We start from the raw sequence: 20251 nt of genomic DNA on the forward strand, positions 1-20251 counted from the left end.
TACTTTCTAAAGATCTCGAGTTTGGTAACACCGTCCTAGTGAGGGCGAAGATACAATTGTTTTAATTTCAGCTGTTTTTGCTAGTTTCCACCGTCGAACTTCACTTTTGGGAGTCGACTTTGATGTTGATGATGTTTAACTGCTTATCACTCATGGATCTGAGTTTAGCTGTTTAATTTCAAGTTATTTTGCTTAGATCTCTCTGCTGTTAGCGTAATTCTTAAATTGCTATGTCGATCTCTACTTATTTCGTTATTGAGGTGTTTGATGTGGAATTTGGTGACAGATCTGTGGTTGATTGAGTGTTCGGAGCTTAAATTTGTAAATCTGACGTGATGGAGAATTTCTTCTGTTTGGAGTCCGTGTCGGACGCTTGGATCCGGAGTGGATTTAGCGTCTGAAGTTGGTTTTGGCGTGTGAAAGAAACAGTAGTTGATAGACTTGTTTTATTTCCTTTGTTTTCTATTTCACTTCGTCTAGGTATGCAGATCTGTTAAGTTCTTCGTTATTTATGCATAGATTTGATTTCAAGTTAGTAGCCCTGTTTTTTATTTGCTTATGTATTTTCTCAAGAAGTTTTATGCGAATTTGGTTGTAGAAGACGATGTCACTGTCAGTTAGTACGAGAGTTAGTTATTCTGCCACTTTCCAGTCGTACTCTGCTTTTTCTTAGATGTGGTCCCACCGTAGAATTATCTCCTAGGTCTAGCTGTTAGGTTAAGTTTCTTTCTAATATTCCCAAGTCAAGTTAATTTTAATTTTCCTCAACCCAAGAAAATGCGTGGCAGCAACCAACACCAAAAATACTCCCAAATCCTTGATTACGAGTCTTACGCATCCTTCTCTGTGGGATCGCTCCCTACTTCCTTGTACTAGGTTTAGTAAAGTGGTTGAGGGTTTTTGAAGCGGGGAAGTACTTGTGTGTCCGACGACCGGGATTCCGCACAACCTACGAGTTCCTAGACCAAGTGATCTAGTGGACTTGCTGGATCTGGGGAACCTGCCTTATTTGAATATCGCAACACTGCACACACACTACACTTGTACTGTCACATCCCAAGTAGCTTCATTGAGCATTGACTACATGATGGGGGATGCAATTGATGATTTATGTGAGTTTAGGCATTGGGTCTTTCTCCCTTCAAGGATTTTGGTGAACAATGGGCATAGGGATTGAGTCTATCTCCCAAAATTGGTTAAGTTGTGTTTATAGATTTTAGAAATCGAGTCTATCTTTCTAATTTCTAGCTAGATTGCTTGTATGCCCTAAATGTTGTGATTGGTATTGATGATGTTAGGAATAGAGTCTATCTTCCTACATCTTTGTCTGTAACCTAAGTTTGGGGAGTCACTAATATTTCTCTTTCTAGGTACCTATTACTGATGGCCCCGAGAACTCTCAAACCGCAGAAGGTGGGTGTCACCCTTTGAAAAGGGGAAAACAAGAAATGGGAGGCCTTGGCATCTCTAGACAGCCTCCCATCCCGGTATCCAAATTGGGGCACTCTCAACGGGCTCGGAATCCAGCAATCATGGGATGTCCTTATCCAAGCTGGACACCTTGAACATTTGTTCTCCTTGAAGCTCGGGTCCTACAAGGCCCTCACAGTGGAGTTCTTCACTATCCTCACAGTGGAGTCCTCGGGGAAGAACATCAAGTCAATGTCCTTCCGCCTCGTTAACGAAGAACACACAATTTCTGTCGAAGAGTTCAATGAACTCTTCCAACTGATGGAAGAAGGTGAGGAAGGCATTCTCGAGGATCCCCAGCCTACGGATTATAATAGAAACGAGTTCTGGAGCTTGATCAGCAGCCAAGCGGTGTTCACCCTGTCCAAAGCCAAGATTAACACAATCAGAAACTCTGTCCTTCGGTACATGGCAAAGGCCTTGGTCTACTACCCTTTAGCTCACACAGAAGCATGCAACATGTCCACAGAAGTACTATTTGTGTTGTGGGGAATGCTCAAACGAAGGAGGATCAACATCGGACATTATATAATAAAAAACCTGGAGAGGCAGTCAAATAGACAGAGCAGCAAGTTGTGTTGTGGAGAAATTGCAGTGGCATTGGCCTTCAAATTTGGAGTAAGCTTTGAGGGAAGGACCCCAGATCCCGGTCCCATGATATTGGACTGGGACACATTTAAGAGGTCGAGCATCATTCTGGTTGATGGACGGGGCGCAGGGTACTTCAGGATAGACCCAAACACGTGCATTAGGTTCCCCGACCCACAACTTTTCGCGGTCAGTGGATGGGGCTACCAGACCAATTGGAAGATGGATACTCCAAACCACTTGGAGAAGATCGAGAGTGACCCCCCTCAAGGGGAAGGAGCCGCAGATGCCGTGCCTAATTATGTCGACCCCGCCTATCTTCCGCAACCGCGTATCCCCGAGGAGCTCATACAGATAGAGACTGCCCCAGCAACTATGAACGAGGATGATGAAGAGCCCGCCACGGAGTATGAAGAAGGCCAAAGCAGCCAGCCCAAGAAGAGCCGACCACGAGGGAGGCCATCAAAGGACAGTTACTTGGCGGAAATTGCTGCAGGAGTTCGATCACTTCAGGTGAGCCGAGACCAACAGGCCTTCCAAGTATACTCGTGAAATGTCTCCACAACGTCTCCAGCTACTTGATCCTCTACACCTTGCACCAAAGGCTGACACAGTCTTCACACACATCTTTGAAATTGTCTCCACTTTGTGCTCACTTGAAAAACCTGGATAAGAATTATACTTCACATGATACACATATACAAAGCTAGATAAAATCTCATCAACATGCCATGAAACTGGATTCTTTATTTTCTTTCAAAACCTCCACCTTGTTCGCCTTTTCACTTTTTCTCTAATAAAATTATCTATGTTTTTCTCGTCATAATATGCATACATCTCATGTTTATTTCATCAAGTTTACAGGGATCTACGCTAAAAGATAATGAATAATTAAAGAAGATTAAGTAAATAATACGATTGAATTAGAGAAATGGTAAATCAAGATCGTTAGTTGTATGTGAAAAAACTCACCTCAGTTAGTCGTAATACTCCATCCCACAGTTGAGTATGCTCGACCAATAATTCATCCCCTCTGCTACAAGCCCACCACGGGCACATGCTCAACTATGATACGAAAATGATTTTTTAAAGATTTTTTGAAAAACTTCTTTGTAAACAACATTAACAGTTAAATCACATGCAACATCATCATCGTTACAAATTACTCCCTCCATCTCGCTTAAGATGACACATTTTCCTTTTTAGTTTGTCCCAACTAAGATGACACATTTCCTTTTTTGGAAATTTTCTCTCTCCAATTTATACATTCAACCACTTATTCTCACTCCTATTAAAATATCCATCTTTCTTTATCTCTCTACTTTAATAGTTACACCCACATTTTCTTTCTCCAATCAAACACTTTAACCAATAACTCCTAAAATCTCGTGCCGGCTAAGCAATGTATCATCTTAGCCGGGACGGAGGGAGTAGAATCTTTAAACCATCACGACTCGTAACTCTTGAAATAGCAACATAAAGTTGTTTGTGACTAAATACAGGTTTTTTCAAAAAGAGTCCAACATGAGTAAGAGACTGACCTTGACTTTTGTTGATAGTCATTGCATAGGACACGATCAATGGAAATTGTCGACGTTGAAACTTGAACGGAAGCCTTGTATCAGAAGGAACTAACAACATCCTAGGAAATAGTTTTAGCCATTTCAACTTTTTGATACTATCACCGGAAAATTCACCGTAGTTATCATCTTGTTTTATTTTCTTATTAAGTTGTTCGTATACTCATATTACTTTTACTAATTGTTTTCCAAAATTTAAAAAAAAATACAAATGAAATTGCATGTATTAAAATAAATATATATATATATATATATATATCAAAACTGACCTGTTGAGTTTTTGCTTTGGGGATTTAGTCGTGTAGACTTTGTTAATTATTTAATTGTTCATTAAAAGATACTTGCATTCAATGTTAAACTCATCAAATCAAAATAACAAATACATAAAATATGAATATCTTACGTAAATAGAAGAACATACTTATGCCAAGTCTAAAGTTTTCATTATTTTATGCAATTTTGTATTCACGTATTAAACTCACTTGTTTTCTGATGCACTAATTTTGTAGGCACACATTCAACTCACTTTGATGGCAAGAAAGTCTCCATTGAATTTTGATGCAAAAATGAAAAGTTTTAATTGTCATTTGCACTTTGCAATTCCATTTGTAATACACAAGACTTTACAAAATTGTGAACTCTAAACAACAAAATTTAAACATAACAAATGCAAGAAGATAATTGGTACCTGGATGGAGAACTGAGGTCCTGAAGAATGAAGAATAGAACTATCAAACTGAGTTAAATCTTTGAAATGGTATTTATATGAAATGTGGGTGCATTTTTTAATCCTGATCAATCAATAAACCATCAATTTTAAATGGGACGCATGTCAATCACTTAAATCAGTCACAGTTTCACATTTTTTTATGTACATGTTCAGTGGACAATGTTAATTTATTCAATTTAGGGAATTATTATAAAAAATGACAACATAAATTAAAACAAATAAATAAAAGTCATAAGTTGCAACAATTAAATACAAATAATCTTGGAATGATTTAAATTCTGGGAATTAGAGAACATTTCATTCTCATCATTCATGGTGAATAATTTTTTGAAAAAAAAAAAGGAGAAATTATAATATAGAAAAAAGATTATATGTGGAGAAAAACAGAGATTTTTTTTGAATAGAAATATAGCAAATGTGATCTCAATTCGTAGAGAATGAAAAAAAAATATTTGAATAATAAATAAAATATTTATTGACCAATGAGATGGTAACAAATGGCATAATCTCAATAGTCAATAAAATAATCTCAACGTTTTTTTAGGATTAAGCATGTAAAAGTAACAATTCTTGGAGAATTCCCATCAAAGATCAACATGAGAGAGCTTCTTTATGTTAGAACGGTTTGATTAATTGTTAGTATAGAGGATAATCAACTTTGCTTTTTTTTTTCATGAGTTCATGTAAAAGAAACAATTCTTGGAGGTTAGTTATTAACCTTTGGTTTGAAGCATGTAATTATTAAAATAAAAAAATAAAGTAAATAAACCTCTTCAGCCAATTTTTGGGGAAAACTCTTGCTGTTCGGAAAAAAAAACCCCACTTTTATGGTCGTATAGATATAGATATAATATAGATTATATTGATTATATTCCCATAATTATATATGGTGAACAACAAAGAAACAAAAAACTATACTACCAAATAAGAAGGATTACATGATATTTTTTTAAAATCAAAACTATAGCAAACATGGTCTCTATTTATAGAGGATGAAATATTATGAATATTGGTATAACTTTTATAATTTTTTAATATAATATATAGAAGATATATAAATTTTAAAAAATATATTTATCAACCAATGATATTATGCCATTTATTACATTGATTTATTCATTGACCATTGATTTTATGGAGTAACATCTTATTACTCAATCAATCACACGCTTCCCACAAAAAAAAACTCGCTTTTATAGTAGTATAGATATAGATATAGATATAGATATAGATTATATTGATTATACCCATAAATATACACAGTGAACAACAAAAAAGACAAAAAACTATACTACCAAATAAGAAGGATTATTTGAGAAGAAAAAATGGTTTTTAAAAAAAAAAAATCAAAACTATAGTAAATGTGGTCTCGATTTGTAGAGGATGAAAAACTATAAATTTTGGTTTAACTTTTATAATTTTTTAATATAACATATTAAAAATATATTATATTATAAAATTGAAAATACATAATTGGTGCTCAAAACATAAGATGAAAATTAGAAATAGAAATTTTGAGAATCGGAGAATATATTACCCTCATCACTATTTTTAATGAACAACAAAGAATACTACAAAATAAAAACTTATACCAAAGAAGAAGGATTATATGAAAGAAAAGATGATGTTTTTTTTATCAAAACTATAGCAAATGTGGTCTCTATTTGTAGAGGATGAAAAATTATGAATCTTGGTATAATTTTTACAATTTATTAATATAATATAGGAGTATAAAAGATATATAATTTTTTTAAAAAAATATTTATCAACCAATGAGATTGTGTCATTTGGGACATTGATTTGTGTATTGACCATTAATTTATGGAGTAGCATCTTATTACTCACATCAATCACACCCTTCACTTTTTTTAGTTTTTGTTTTGTTTATGTGTAATATCTAATGTATGATGGTATTTTATTCAATGCCAACTTATCATATCATGCAAGGATGACACGCATAAACCTATCATATCATGTATCTTGCATTAAATTACTATTATATGTGCCAAAAGATTTATACTACAATATACTCTAAAAATTTTCATGAAAGTGGGTGGAAAAATAAAAACTCTCACAGCTTGGCTTTTATATATGTATAGATAAAGAACATATCATTATCATCATCCATGGTGAATAATATATTTTTTTAAAAGAAAATTTATAATATAGAAGAGAAAGATTATACGTAGAGAAAAATAGAAATTTTTTTCAATAGAACTATAACAAATGTGATCTCAATTTGTAGAGGATGAAAAAATATGAATTTTGGTATAATTTTTATATATATTTAATTTAATATATAAAAGATATTTGAATAATAAATAAAATATTTATTGACTAATGAGATTGTAACAAATGACATAATCTCATTGGTCAATAAAATAAATTAAGATAAAGACCACTTGATCTTACTTTATCCAATGGTCAAAAGGAGTTTAATCTATACATATATAAAAGGCGAGTTTTGGCCTTAATTTGAATATTTATGAATTTTGGGTATGGATTTCAATATTTATAATTAGTGTAACACCCGACTTTTCTACTACCTTTTATTTATTCTTGAAGGGAATCGTTTGTGCATCTGAATAAATTTTTCACCTCTGTTTCTTTTGTGGAGAGAATGATTTTGCAATTTGGACTTAAACAATTATTCTTTTGCAAGTCCAATTATATTTCTTAAGGAAGAACACTTATTCTTTTTGAGCCTCAATTCATTTAATTATTTTCTGCAAATTAGTTTTACCTAAATCTGCCGTTTATTTCACAAGTCTGTTTCCACAAAATCTGCACTCTCTAAAAATATGGAACAGAATTCAGATTCGTATATATGTACACGTCTACCTCAATCACACGATCTCTCTCCACTTTTCAATTTCAGAGCAACCATGTTTTCTACTATACTATGCTCTGCAGTTACAAGCGTTACTCTCCCCTCCTGCACGATCAGAATTTCCATTTACACCATGTTCAAACGGCAGTGTCATATGCCACTCTATACTCCCTAATCAGCTCCATAGTTTACAAACTGAGAGGAAACACCCGAGTGAAAGCAGAGAGTTACGTGGATCGAAAATCAGCAGGGATGTATGACGGCACTGCTTGATTACTCGGCGACGGACTATTGCAGTGAGCAGCAGGCAAGGGCGAGCAGCAGCAGTTTGATGTGGCGACCTTCCCTCGAATCAGACCAAGGCGGATCGGTGAACTCCGAAGGCTGGAATGGCAGCGCTGCGGTGGAGCCGTCGGCGGCGCTGAAACGCCATAAGAGAAGAAGGGGTTTACTCGATTTATGATTTTCGAATTGAGAGAGTTTGGGGCTTACTGATCAGGAGGTGGCAGCGGCGAGTTTGAGAGAGAGATATGATAGGAAATTGGAAATGCTTGGTGGTGGAAGATTAAGAGATATAGAGAGAGGGTGTGAGGCGGTGGAAATGCAGCGGCGGATGTGCTGCCAGGGCAGCGACAGCTACAGCAGAGGAAGTGTTGCACCGCCGTGAAAAGGAGGGCAGCGGCGGTGATGGCGACAACAGCGCTCAACGGAGAGGACAGCAGCAGCGCTGCACGCGGCTGTGCAGAGAGAAACGAGGAAAAGAGAGAGCTGGAAGAAAGAAGAGGGAAAAGAATTTGGAAACTTCAAATCCCATTTTGGATTTCACGTGAGGTGAGAAAAAGTTGAAGAAACTATGCGCCTTGTTTATTTAAATGTTTCCGTGAATTAGTTTATAGATATGGGCCTATTGTTTATAGTAAAGGAGATCATTGGAGTTAATCTAGTGTTTGGGCCGGAGTACATCAATGGGCGTGTTTCGAGAACGCAGTGGAACGCATGATAAGATTTTATGCGAACGAGGTGGACTTTTGAACTAAATACTTTCAAGAGCTTTAGTTTTAATATATCGATTTGAGCATCATTTTATGTGATGAAATTCCTTGTAACTGAGATTGCAATTATTATTGATTTTATTCGATGGTGATGTGATTTATGTGCTTAAAGTGAAATGATTAAAGTGAAAGTGATGTTATGTGATATATGTGTTGATATATTGAGTGATATTGTGAATTGCTCGACTTGTTGATGTGATGTGAGATGATGCTCGACCTTGACAGAAACATGATTCAAATACGTTTTATGAGAAAAATGGAGTTGCGAAGGGTATGTCATGCCATGTTTTTGTTTTGAGAAATGCCTATCTGTTTGTTTAGCAAGGGAGTGGTCCCTACTAAACATATTGAAATCGAATTCGGGTTTGACTAGGGAGTGAGTCCCTACTCAGGCTAGTGTACACCATTGGGGAACGTGAGCCGTCTTTTGGGTCGGCCGATCCGGTGATCGAGTTTGCGGCCACATTCTCGTTTCACATGTTGTTGAGGTTGTTGATATTGAGGTTGTTGAGATGATGATGTTGATGATTGCATAGTGGGGAGTGAGTCCCTACTATGAGTTTAATCGAATTCGGGTCCTAGCAAGGGTGCGTCCCTACTTGGACTAGTGTACATGATGTGGACTGTGAGTCATCGAATGAGTTGGCCAGTTTTCGTGCTCGTGGAAAGTGACCCCTTACACGGCACCCTAAAGAACATATATGGCAGTTTCTTAAGTAACCAAAGGAAAAATGGTGGTGTTTTGAAATGATGAGGAAAAGGATTTGAGGATGAGTTGAAAGTTTGTGTTTGAGGTCTTTTTAGTGTTTCTCAGCATTTTAAAGTAAAACCCGAGATTCACTCAATGGCGGCATGACATAACTGCTTTTATAAAATTGTTTTGGCATTTGTTCACTGAGTACATCAAGTACTCAGCCTGCATTTGTTTTCCATATGTCCAGGTTGAGCGGTGACGAACGCGGTGGGTGTTGAGCATAAAAGTGAAGAATGTCTATCAAATGTTCAGAATATGTTGTGTCTTCATACACAGCAGTATTCTAAACTCGAAATGCTTCTGCTGAATGTTGTTTCTTTTGAGTTAATGTATAAGTTGAGATAATATCTTTTTGAGTTGTTGATTGTCGAAATGATACTCTAATTTTATTCGAGCTACTTCTATTATATTGAGTTTTGGTTGAGTTTTGTTGTTTCCCCGTTTCTTTCCTGCTTCTTTAATCCTCCCCTAGTTGCGATCAATCGTGTTTTCTATCCTTAGAAAATGCGAGCGTGACAATTACATCCTTTATTCTCTATATTAAATCAGGCATATATTAATAATATATATTATATGCTAATACAATTTTATAATATGGTTATCAATATTTCATGAAAGTGGGCGGAAAAATAACTTTTTTGGGGATTTGACTTTTATATAGTATAGATTGTTGTTGAAATTATTAGTGGACCATTGAAAGTGAGATTTTATGGATAAAATTAGATTTGAATAATGTAGCACTAACACCTTAGAAAATGTGTGGTCTACAATTTGCCACGTGTAATTTTCGTTTTTATTAATTAAATCGAAAAAGATTAAAAAAAAAACTCCAAATTAGGGTTTTTGATGAAAATATCAATATAGTGTTCCGAAAATATCAATCAATGCTTTGAGAATGTCAACACAATGCTTTAAGAATGTTAACTCATTGCTTATATTGACATTCTACATGTATTATATTGACATATTTTATATAGTATGTTGACATTTCTGCTTGTACAAAAAAATTAAAAAAATTTGATTTTTTTTTTCAAATTTTGACATCGGAACATATGCGTATGATATCGTTGGAATCCTTATGAAATTATCTTTAATTTGATACTCCCTCCGTCCACCATTAAGAGTCCCATTCATGGGTGGCACGAGTTTTAAGAAAAGTGGGTGGAAAAAAGTTAGTGGAATAGGGGTCCCACTTTTATATATTAGTTTTAAATGAAATGTGAGTGGAATGAGTTAGTGGAAGGTGGGACCCTATTACCATTTATGGTAAAAGTGAACCGGGACTCTTATTCGCGGACGGACTAAAATGGAAAAACGGGACTCTTATTCACGGACGGAGGGAGTATATGTTATATGAATTTAAAGTTTTAGGATTTCTTTTAAAAGTTAGTTATAACTAAACATGTAGTTAATTGACATTAATACCCCTATTGATATTTTTTGGAATTAATCCTATGACCTTATTGACGTTTTTCGTTGATCGTATTGACATTTAGGGATTAATGATCTAAGCCCTTAATTTGAATATCTAATGGCTATTATTTAGTTGTAGTTAGCAATTAAGTTATGAGTTAGCAATATAACACTCCCCATGGATGACATTACATAATTCCAAATCAACAGGTGTATATATCATATATGTAAGAGTAAAGGTCAAAACTGGTCCTGAACATATGCTCATTTTACGATTTTGGTCCTAAACTTTATCTTTTGAATTTTTTGGTTCTATACATTTCAAATAGGATCACAATTGGTCCTCCGTTAACAATTCCGTTAATTTTATAACGGTCAACGGATTTAACCCAATTTTGACCGATTGAAACTCTTAATTATGATTTTTAATTCATTAGTTATATCATTAATTATTGTTCTAATTTATTACTCCTGATAAGACAAAACAAATATATTAACAATAAATATACTAAAACCAAATGAAATTAAAATAATTTATGAACGTTGAACACTCTCCGAAGCCCTCTCGCTGAACGACAGCGGTGACGACATGAACAAGTCCTTCAGCTTGTGGCTGACGGCGACGGAGGCCTTCTCCGGCGAGCTCTCTCCGCCGTTGCGATCGGGATCTCAGCGCGGTGGCAGCCTCCTTCGGCCGGCCGGTCCGCTTCCGCCGCGGGTGAGAAGCATTCGGAGGGTTGTGCGGCGGCGGAGATGGATTACCGGGCTGGTGGTCGAGCTCCTGGTAGGGCTTCTGGCGACGGCGCATTGGGTTGCTAAGAACTTGAATTTCTGCATAGAAATTGATTGGAAAAGAAACTAATTTGGGGATTGGGGAATATTCAGGTGGTAAATTGATTGCTAGGATTTTATGTATTTCGATAATATTATAAATAATTTATCATAAATAATTTATAATTTTATTTTAAAAAAATAATTTTGATTATTAAATAATTAAATATTGCTTAAGTTGGCCAAAATTGTGATTAAAATCGTTGACCGTTAAATATTAACGGAGGACCAATTGTGATCCGATTTGAAATGTACAGGACCAAAAAATTCAAAAGATAAAGTTTAGGACCAAAATCATAAAATGACCATATGTTCAGGATTAATTTTGACCTTTACTCTGTATGTAAACTACTAAACTCTTTACATATGATCAAAGTAATTGATCGTTGATATTCTAGTAAATAAGAAATCTAGTAGTATAACATATTATGAGATTATATCAAATATGTCATGTGCATACTTCCGGAAACTATTTTAGAATGCAAACGTGATTTTGGTCTTGTTCGATATTTATAGAATTCACATCGTATTCAACTTCAAGTTCTTGTCCGATACTTGACATGCGTGATCCGACGAGACATGCATATCATCTTTCGAGAGTCGGAAGTTATTTTTTGGATACAATTATTTATTTTTAAACGCTAAGCACTTTTTTGCAATTATGCTAAATATATTAATTATTGATGACATACATTATTATAACAAAATGCAATAGTTGAGGTCTAAAATGTGTAGGTTAATGTTGTATCCAAAAAATGATACTTTGGTCAGGATTCTAAATCCAACGGAAAACGATTACTCCATAATATAAAACCAGAACACAATTATTAATATTCTAAGTTTAACCAATTACAACTTGGAAAGAGTTTGAAAGAGTTTGAAGTTTGAACTATTCATTTCACGAAAATTCAAATAGGACTAAATAGTCAAATGTCTTAGTCCAATATCTTATCTACATGTGCAACAGTCAATGCCATTATTGGCAGCTATCCATAATTCAAACATCAGTCAACTCAAAATTTTCTATAGATTTCATCTTAACATAAATTCTACTCCCTATTGCTATTGTGCAGAGACATTGAGTAGTGTAGTAGTAGTAGTATGTTTGTTATTGAAGTCTCGATTTTGAAATTTTGAATTCTTATTAATCTATGTTACTATCGGTGGATCTCCAGCAACAACGTTATATTTTCGTTGCCACCAATATTTATTATGTTAATAGGGTTATCATCAATTTATAAGCAAAAAAGTGTTGTATAATTGAACTTAATGTCATTTATATATGTATATAATATTTTATTTATAGTATCAGTTTCTATTATTATGTAACTTGGTAACTGAAACTGAACTATGCCGGTAATCGATAGTTTCAATAAGTGAATAAAATATAAATCACATAGCGAAATTATCGACAATTTCAGTATTGCTTAACTCGAAGAGGTCTTACACAACCAATCTGTAACGATTTACTGAGATTGTTTGGTAGGCATATGCAGAAATTGAAGTTTATGCCTGCTACTATCTATGGCATGTGTTTTGTTCGATTAACCTCATGTAGATTTAGGTGAATTTTTTTTTTTTTTTGTTATAACAATATTTAGTTTGTAGTATGTGAATAGTATTAGAGAGTGTATTTGGAACAAAATAAATCTAGAGTAACGTATTTCATATTTTTATTAAATAAATTCCTTGATTATTTAATTTACGGAGATGGGCCATAATATTTAATGATTTTAATTAATTCTTCTCACGGAGAAATCAGTGGCCAATCCTAGAACAGACCAACGCATAAAACATGTTTGTATTGCATTTTGCAACACACAAATTTTCGATTTGGATTATTTGGATTTCATTGGTTTTTTTCTATAAATTTGAATTTCGATTCGATTATTTAGTTTACAATTGTATTTAAATAATATTATTAATGAAACAATACTAACATGTGTTCTTTCTGTCCACTGCTAATGGTCTTTGTAAAGTATGAGAATGATTAAGGAAAAAAATATTTAAAATATTGTTAGTAAAAAAAAGTACAGTAATTTATTTAAGAAAAGAAAATATTTAATCTAAGACTAATTTTTATGAACGGTCCAACACAAAACCATTGATTAGGATTAGAGAGACTAGAAAAGTTATTACTATTTCTTTATTTAGATTATTGGGTATTTTTTAGAAATTTCAGAATTTAGTTCAAAAAAATTAAATTTTTTCATAGAAATTCATATTCTCACAAAATTTGAATCTTCAAACTGATTCAATGTTCACATTCTCCACAATTCGAATTTAATACTCCTATATTAGTATCTACAAAAATTCCAAATTCACTAATAACAAGGGGATTCAAGCAACTTACTCAGAAATAATTCTAAATTACATCCGATTACCTAGATAAATAATGTGCACAATCACTAACTCTAAAGAGTACAAAAGTTCACCATTATTTGATGACCTAGAGTTCTAAAATTAGAAATTAATGAACTGTACCAAGAGGCAAACACATGTGCTTCGATATGAATAATACCACTGTCAAAACCAGGTAGATGGCAATTAAAATTTGCTACAATTGAAATTGTATAAAAAAATAGCAACATGAGTATTTTAATATATGGACATCAAGTAACTTTAAATAAGTTATTAGAATTCATTTATATTTTTATAAATCATTATTGTTATTAACTACTATAAATAGATGATTTTTAAGTAGTAAATTTTACTGTTATCAACGCAGTAAATTTTAACATATTAGAATAAAAAATGAATAGTTTACACATAACATGCATTCTCTCATAATTCACTATTGACCTTTTCCATTTATTTTAAGATACATTTATTTAATTTTATGTTAAATTAAAGTTAGATACTCCTACTTATTTATTTATCCTACTTATTTATTTATGGAAGGAGGAATGGAGGATGAAGTATAAAATATCCCAAATTAATGAAAATGAAACATTCTATGTAAATTAAAAAATTGGAGCTTTTTCAAATAAATAAACCAAAAAACATGTAATTAGCTGTCCCACCACCACCCCTCTGCCAAAACAAAATAAAAAAACAAATATTTTTTCGAAAAAAAAAGAAAAAGAAAATTCAACCCAAAATTAACATTGTAAAAATAGCCGGCTAATGGATATAGAAAAAGCGCACAAACACACACTACACACACCAGAATTCCGAATCCTCCAAATCCGTCTGCAAAATCCACACACAAGAATCATCAATTGTGTATTGGATTGGAACCAATCTGAATTCATCGGATTTATATACATATATTAATTTATATATATATACCTAGATTCATCGTCTCAGTATACCCACAGTCTCTCTGATTGGCTCAATTATTCAACGCGCCCTAGATCCACACACACAATTATTTACATACAGATCTTCCCGCTCTACTCCTCCGATCTCCTTTCTCCGAGCTCGTTGCTGCTTCTCTCAATCAGGTATTGTTGTTGATTTCTCACAGCAATGGAACTAATTTGTGTTTTTTTTTTGTGTGGAATTGGAGTGGAGGCGAAGGGGTTCATTTAATGTGGGAGAGGGGATAGGTTGGTTGAGCTTGCCCGTGCTTATAAATGCTTCCTTTTTTCCAATGATTGTTTTGATATCCGAGGAGCTGGCGTGCGCGTGTCGGTGGGGGAGTGGGATTGGATTGGTAGCCTTTTTGATGTTTGGGGATTCCCGATTTTGTGTCGAATTAGGTTGGTGTTGACTTTTTGGTTGCAAAGTTCCTCTTTTTCTTCCCCTGTTTTAGCAATAGAATCTGAAGTTTGGGCGGCTTGGGAAAGTTGAATCTGTCGAGATTTCATGCTATACTTGGTGTTATTTCCTCGTTAGCAGCTTTTTGACGATGTGATCAATGTGTGGGTACTGATGTGAAGTACTGTTTGATTTTCCCTTTATTGACCTTATCTTCAATGAGTAGATCTCTTTCTTTTCATTGTTGAGTTATTCCTCTTACATGGACTCTCGGTGATTTGAACTTTATGATAAGATTTCCTTTTTTTTACTTTCTTGTTTTCTGATCTTGAGCTGGGGTATACGTTGCAGCACATTTTAATGGTAATGGTATGATTCATATGTAAATCAAGCATTAACTGATCTAAATTCTGTAATCTACAACTAAGATGATCTGAAAATTTGGTACATATTTTGGTTGACTGTCAGCTAGTGTTCCACATAAAAGTTCACTGGAAACTAGAGATGTACTTTAAACTTACCTTCAGGCTTCAAGTAATAGTGATTCTTGATTTCCGTGCAGCTGCGAATGATTTGTTAATATGTCTTCTCTGCAGCTTCAGTTTGATAGCAGATCCATTGTCCTGCGGTCTGCTTTAGGCGGATAGGACAAGGTTACTCCTGTTCGTTTTGCACTTTGAGGAGAGAGGTGAAAGAATACACAAACTATCTGTGGGAGTGGACCCGTGATGCATAATTTCTAGATGAAGTCGTCTCCGGCATGGCGGCTCGGCATTAAAGACATGCAAATAATGCCAGGGTCTCGCCAGCGTGGTCCATTGAGAAAGCCGACATGGATTATTGTATTGGTGTGTTTAGTTAGTTTGTTCCTGGTTTTTGCCTATGTCTATCCACCTCAAAATTCAGCAGCGTGCTATGTTTTCTCATCTCGTGGTTGTAAGGGAATGCCTCGTTGGCTTCCACCTTCACCTGTTAGAGAACTTACCGATGAGGAAATAGCTGCCCGTGTCGTAATTAGAGATATTTTGAACATGCCTCCTGCTATACAAACAACGCCAAAAATTGCATTCCTATTTCTCACACCAGGTGCATTGCCATTTGAGAAGCTGTGGGATAAATTCTTCCAGGTATTTAATTTTTGCTTTACACTGAAATGGTAATTTTGAAGGCCTTGATAATTCACTGCTTTTGCATTATCGTCTATCGACTCGTTGAACTCTTGTTGCAGTCTGAGTGCCACTTGTAGAAATATTGTATGGCTAGATCACTTAAAATATTAATGAGTTTATGACTTTTTGTTGTTGTTATCTCTGGAAACCTGAGGGTTGGATACCATGGCAGCTTGATCTTTTATTACTGTTACCTCACAATGTCTTTGCCTAAATAGAAATGTAGCAATATCAGTTATCCTTCTTAGGTGAAGCGTGAAGGGCAGGAAAGAACATTTTCCAATATGTTTTGCTAATTGTAGTGCTTTACTTTGTATTTAAGAACATCTTTACACATTATACTGCTTTACTTTGTTTTCTCGGCTACAGCAATTTTCCATCAGCTGACATTGAGTATGTTAACAAAGTTTTACCCAACCTTGCAGGGTCATGAAGGTAGATTCTCTGTCTATGTACATGCATCCAAGGATAAGCCTCTACATTTTAGCCGTTACTTTATCAACCGGGAAATTCGTAGCAGCTCGGTGTGTTCCTTGTTTCTCATTGATTTTTGTTCATATCAGTTGGGTCATTAACAAATGTGGCTTATGTTTTATAAAAAGGGTTGTAATGAACAGAACAACTATCCACACATGAGGGTGGGAAGTGTACTGGTTAGGCTTAAGAGATTTCATGGCAATCTTGTTCTCACCACCATTTCATATGTGAAATACTTTTTAAAACATTTTTTTTGATTCCCTAAGTAATCAATAGTGTATATTTGTTAGACACGGTTCCAGCTGTGCATTGTGCTTGATCTACTATGGGGAATCAAGAATTATTGTCAGTTTCTCAGTAATATGTGTACCAGATACCAATTGATACTATTTCTACCTAATTATTTTTTTCTTTGGTTACTTAAAAGGAATTGTGGCACTTAGTAAGATTCGGCAATCTGAAAGATTTATATTGCTGTACTAACTAAATCAATATTTGCTAAGCTGTCATCATAAATCTTCAGGTCTAGTTAAAAGTTTAAAACTCTAGTAGAGTCTTATTATGCTTATCGTTTGTAGGTAGTATGGGGGAAAATATCAATGGTTGATGCAGAAAGGAGGCTTTTAGGACATGCGCTGAAAGATCCTGGGAACCAACATTTTGTACTGCTTTCTGACAGGTTACCACAAAATACTTTGTGAAATCATTTTTCTTACTCAAGGAATTCATTTTTACTGATTAAGATTTTCCCTCAAATGCAGCTGCATACCACTTCGTGATTTTGATTTTGTGTACAACTATCTCATGTACACAAATGTGAGCTTTGTAGATTGGTAAGTTTACTATTTTGGGTTCGCCCAACATCTTTTTTGTGCTAGTCTCTTTAATTGGCCAGCTTCTCTAGTGGGTTTATAACTTAGTTACATTGTTAGATCTAAATAGGTACTAGAGTTCAATGAATTGATCAGATGTTCCGCTATGCATTTCAAGCATTTGAGAACTTTGACAATTTTTTAACATTGATATGCATTTGAAAGGATATAAACACACCAAAAATTGTTGAGATGGAAATGAAGCAATTTTTTAATGATTATGACCAACCAACGCGTATTTTAGGTAGTTAGAAAGCTCCTGACACCCCTTCTCTATATTGACATTATCTCTACAATCACATAAGATAGAGTTGATAAGGTTTCTAAAGTACTCAGAAACATTTTAATTGTAGAAGACTTCTCGTAAATTTGGCATAGCTGGCAGACCGTGTAGATTTCAGAAATTACATCATTATTTAAGATGTCAAACTTTGGAAGGTGGATGTAATATTATAAACAGTAGGCTGTTCTTTTGAACTTATACAATATCATGGATATATACTCATGGCGATTATAGTAAATTTTTAATAAAAATATTTTATAATTTTCTTGGAAAACATTGTTTTCATCAAATTTACAAGAAATTACCATTCAGTAAAAGAATCCAGATGATTAAGTTAGTTTGTTCAGTAATGGTAAAATATGAAGGTTACTGTTTACACCCACCATGAGGGTGTTGTTTATACTTTCGATATCCTTATTGGTTAAACTTGAAGCTTTTGACTAAAGTTTATTATCGAACTGCCATCGTTACAATTAATGGTATCATTGATTGAAAGTAGATATGAGAGGAAGGAGCATTATTAATCCTTCTTTTGTGCAGCTTTGAGGATCCTGGTCCTCATGGAAGTGGCAGATACAGTGAAAATATGTTACCTGAAGTTGAGAAGCAAGACTTCCGTAAGGGTGCTCAGGTGAATTTCTGCTTTCAATTAACTTGAGAATACAGTCCTAATAAAAGCAAAATCATGTTCCTGGCTGAATAGGTCTAATAAATTAACTTTGCTAAATATCTAATGTTCACGATAAAGTAATTGAACAGAAATTGATTGTTAATAATTAATTTTCCATGTCCATTTATGTAATCTGGCTTCATATTTATCTTTCTGAGAGCTTGTTTTATTGCATCCATGATTCGCCTATGGTTGATATATTTACTTTTTGAACTATGCAGTGGTTCACAATGAAGCGGCAACATGCTGTTATAGTTATGGCCGATAATCTATACTATTCCAAGTTCAGGGACTATTGCAGGGTAACTGAGCTAATACTTTGTTTACATTGAAGTTTTGATCAATAGGTTATATGTTCCATAGATATTGATGAACATTTGGATGTAGATTTCCTGATATAAGTGGCTTAGACATGCTGTGTATATGCTCAAAATGGACGGAATCTGAAATTATTTTGTGAATTAATGTTTGTTCTAAAATCTGTAAATTTGTTAATATGAGCAACTTCAGGAGATAAGAAAGTATTCCTGAAGAAAGTATTTCCAATTTGTTTTCAATAAACGTAGATAGATAGCTGCAATTGGCCTTCAGGATATCCCTTTCACTAATTACTAGCTGTCTCAACTGTTTGAATATAAGTTCATTTTACTGAGTGACTTCTGCCATTTATTTATTTGATTGAACAGCCAGGCATGGAAAAGGGACGCAACTGCTACTCTGATGAGCACTATTTGCCCACTTTTTTCTATGTGAGAACCATTGCCCTTTTCTCGCTGTGGTTATATCTGTCTTCAAATTTCTCCATCCTTTGCTTTTACTTCTACGTTTAATGTTTGAGCAAGTTTCCGCCTCATTTCAGATGCTTGATCCTGTCGGAATAGCCAACTGGTCAGTAACACATGTTGACTGGTCTGAAGGAAAGTGGCATCCGAAGTCGTACAGGGCACTGGATGTGACGTATGACCTGATGAGAAATATCACAGTATGTCCTTTTAAGTATTCATCTTTATGTGTACGATCGATTAGATTTTCCAGCCTTTTGTCTAGCATTCTTTTAGATATCTTTTGCAGTCTAGGTATGATTAGCTAAGAAGTATATACACTGATACCCTTCGTTTCTAACTTCTGTTGCAGTCCATTTCAGACAGCGTGCATGTTACAAGTGAAGAAAAGGTCAGTTTTAATATTCTACTGCAATTGGCTAATGCTACGTTCCACTTCTTATGAAAATAATCGAATCAAGTCCAACTAATTGGCTTATACAATGCAGAAGCAAGTCCAGATCACACCATGCCTGTGGAACGGGAATCCGCGTCCGTGCTATTTGTTTGCAAGGAAATTTTTGCCCGAAACCCTTGACAACTTAATCCAACTCTTCCCCAATTATACGTCTATATGAAAGAGAGATGACTTGAGTACCAATTCTTTGTGGATTCAAGCGCATCACACCCTTCGTCCCCGTTTCAGTTTTAACTTTCTGCTCTGGTAAAGCACTGGCTTCTTTCGGATTGCAAGCGCGGGTAAGGTGGCAGAAAGTGATGGGAAGTCGTTGAAAAGAAACTGAAGGCGAAGACAAGGCCGGTGTTGCCTCCTTGGGGACAACCATTTGTTGTTTAATTTTTCCCTCCATTTGGGCTATTTTTATGTTATACATTGAAAAACTCTGGGGATTTAGGGCACTATCCTTCCAGCTGACCTTTTGTATAAGTTGGATATCAAGTTGCAAATATAGCCTTGGCAGATACTCTCTCTCTCTCTCTCATAGATTGTTTTGTTAAAATTTTGTCAGGTTTTCTATATAGAATGAAGAGATTTTAATTATTAATATTG

At 34.6% G+C, this 20251-nt stretch overlaps 1 protein-coding gene and 1 pseudogene across 3 annotated transcripts; one reads left to right on the top strand and one right to left on the bottom strand.

Annotated features, from left to right (window-relative positions):
* Positions 1-10737: 10737 nt before the first annotated feature.
* Positions 10738-11308, bottom strand: LOC148926467 (uncharacterized; annotated as a pseudogene).
* Positions 11309-14364: 3056 nt separating this feature from the next.
* On the top strand, positions 14365-20246 carry LOC125188117 (glycosyltransferase BC10-like). Of its 3 annotated transcripts, none has more exons than XM_089058689.1 (11): positions 14365-14694; positions 15513-16077; positions 16545-16643; positions 17175-17275; positions 17358-17429; positions 18292-18382; positions 18643-18723; positions 19108-19170; positions 19281-19403; positions 19556-19594; positions 19692-20246. In XM_089058689.1, exons 2-11 carry the CDS (start codon positions 15694-15696, stop codon positions 19818-19820), a joined length of 1182 nt encoding a protein of 393 aa, XP_088914815.1. In that variant the 5' UTR covers positions 14365-14694; positions 15513-15693; the 3' UTR covers positions 19821-20246. The 3 variants fall into 3 exon arrangements, with proteins under 3 accessions (XP_088914815.1, XP_047940816.1, XP_088914814.1); XM_048084859.2 differs by having other exon boundaries at positions 15547-16077; XM_089058688.1 differs by lacking the exon at positions 14365-14694 and adding an exon at positions 14806-14952 and having other exon boundaries at positions 15547-16077.
* Positions 20247-20251: the final 5 nt, after the last annotated feature.

This window comes from Salvia hispanica, chromosome 5, assembly GCF_029641045.1.
Source record: "Salvia hispanica isolate PSC_SH4W2 chromosome 5, Shi_PSC_v1, whole genome shotgun sequence".
In the NCBI taxonomy this organism is placed as follows: Eukaryota; Viridiplantae; Streptophyta; class Magnoliopsida; order Lamiales; family Lamiaceae; genus Salvia; species Salvia hispanica.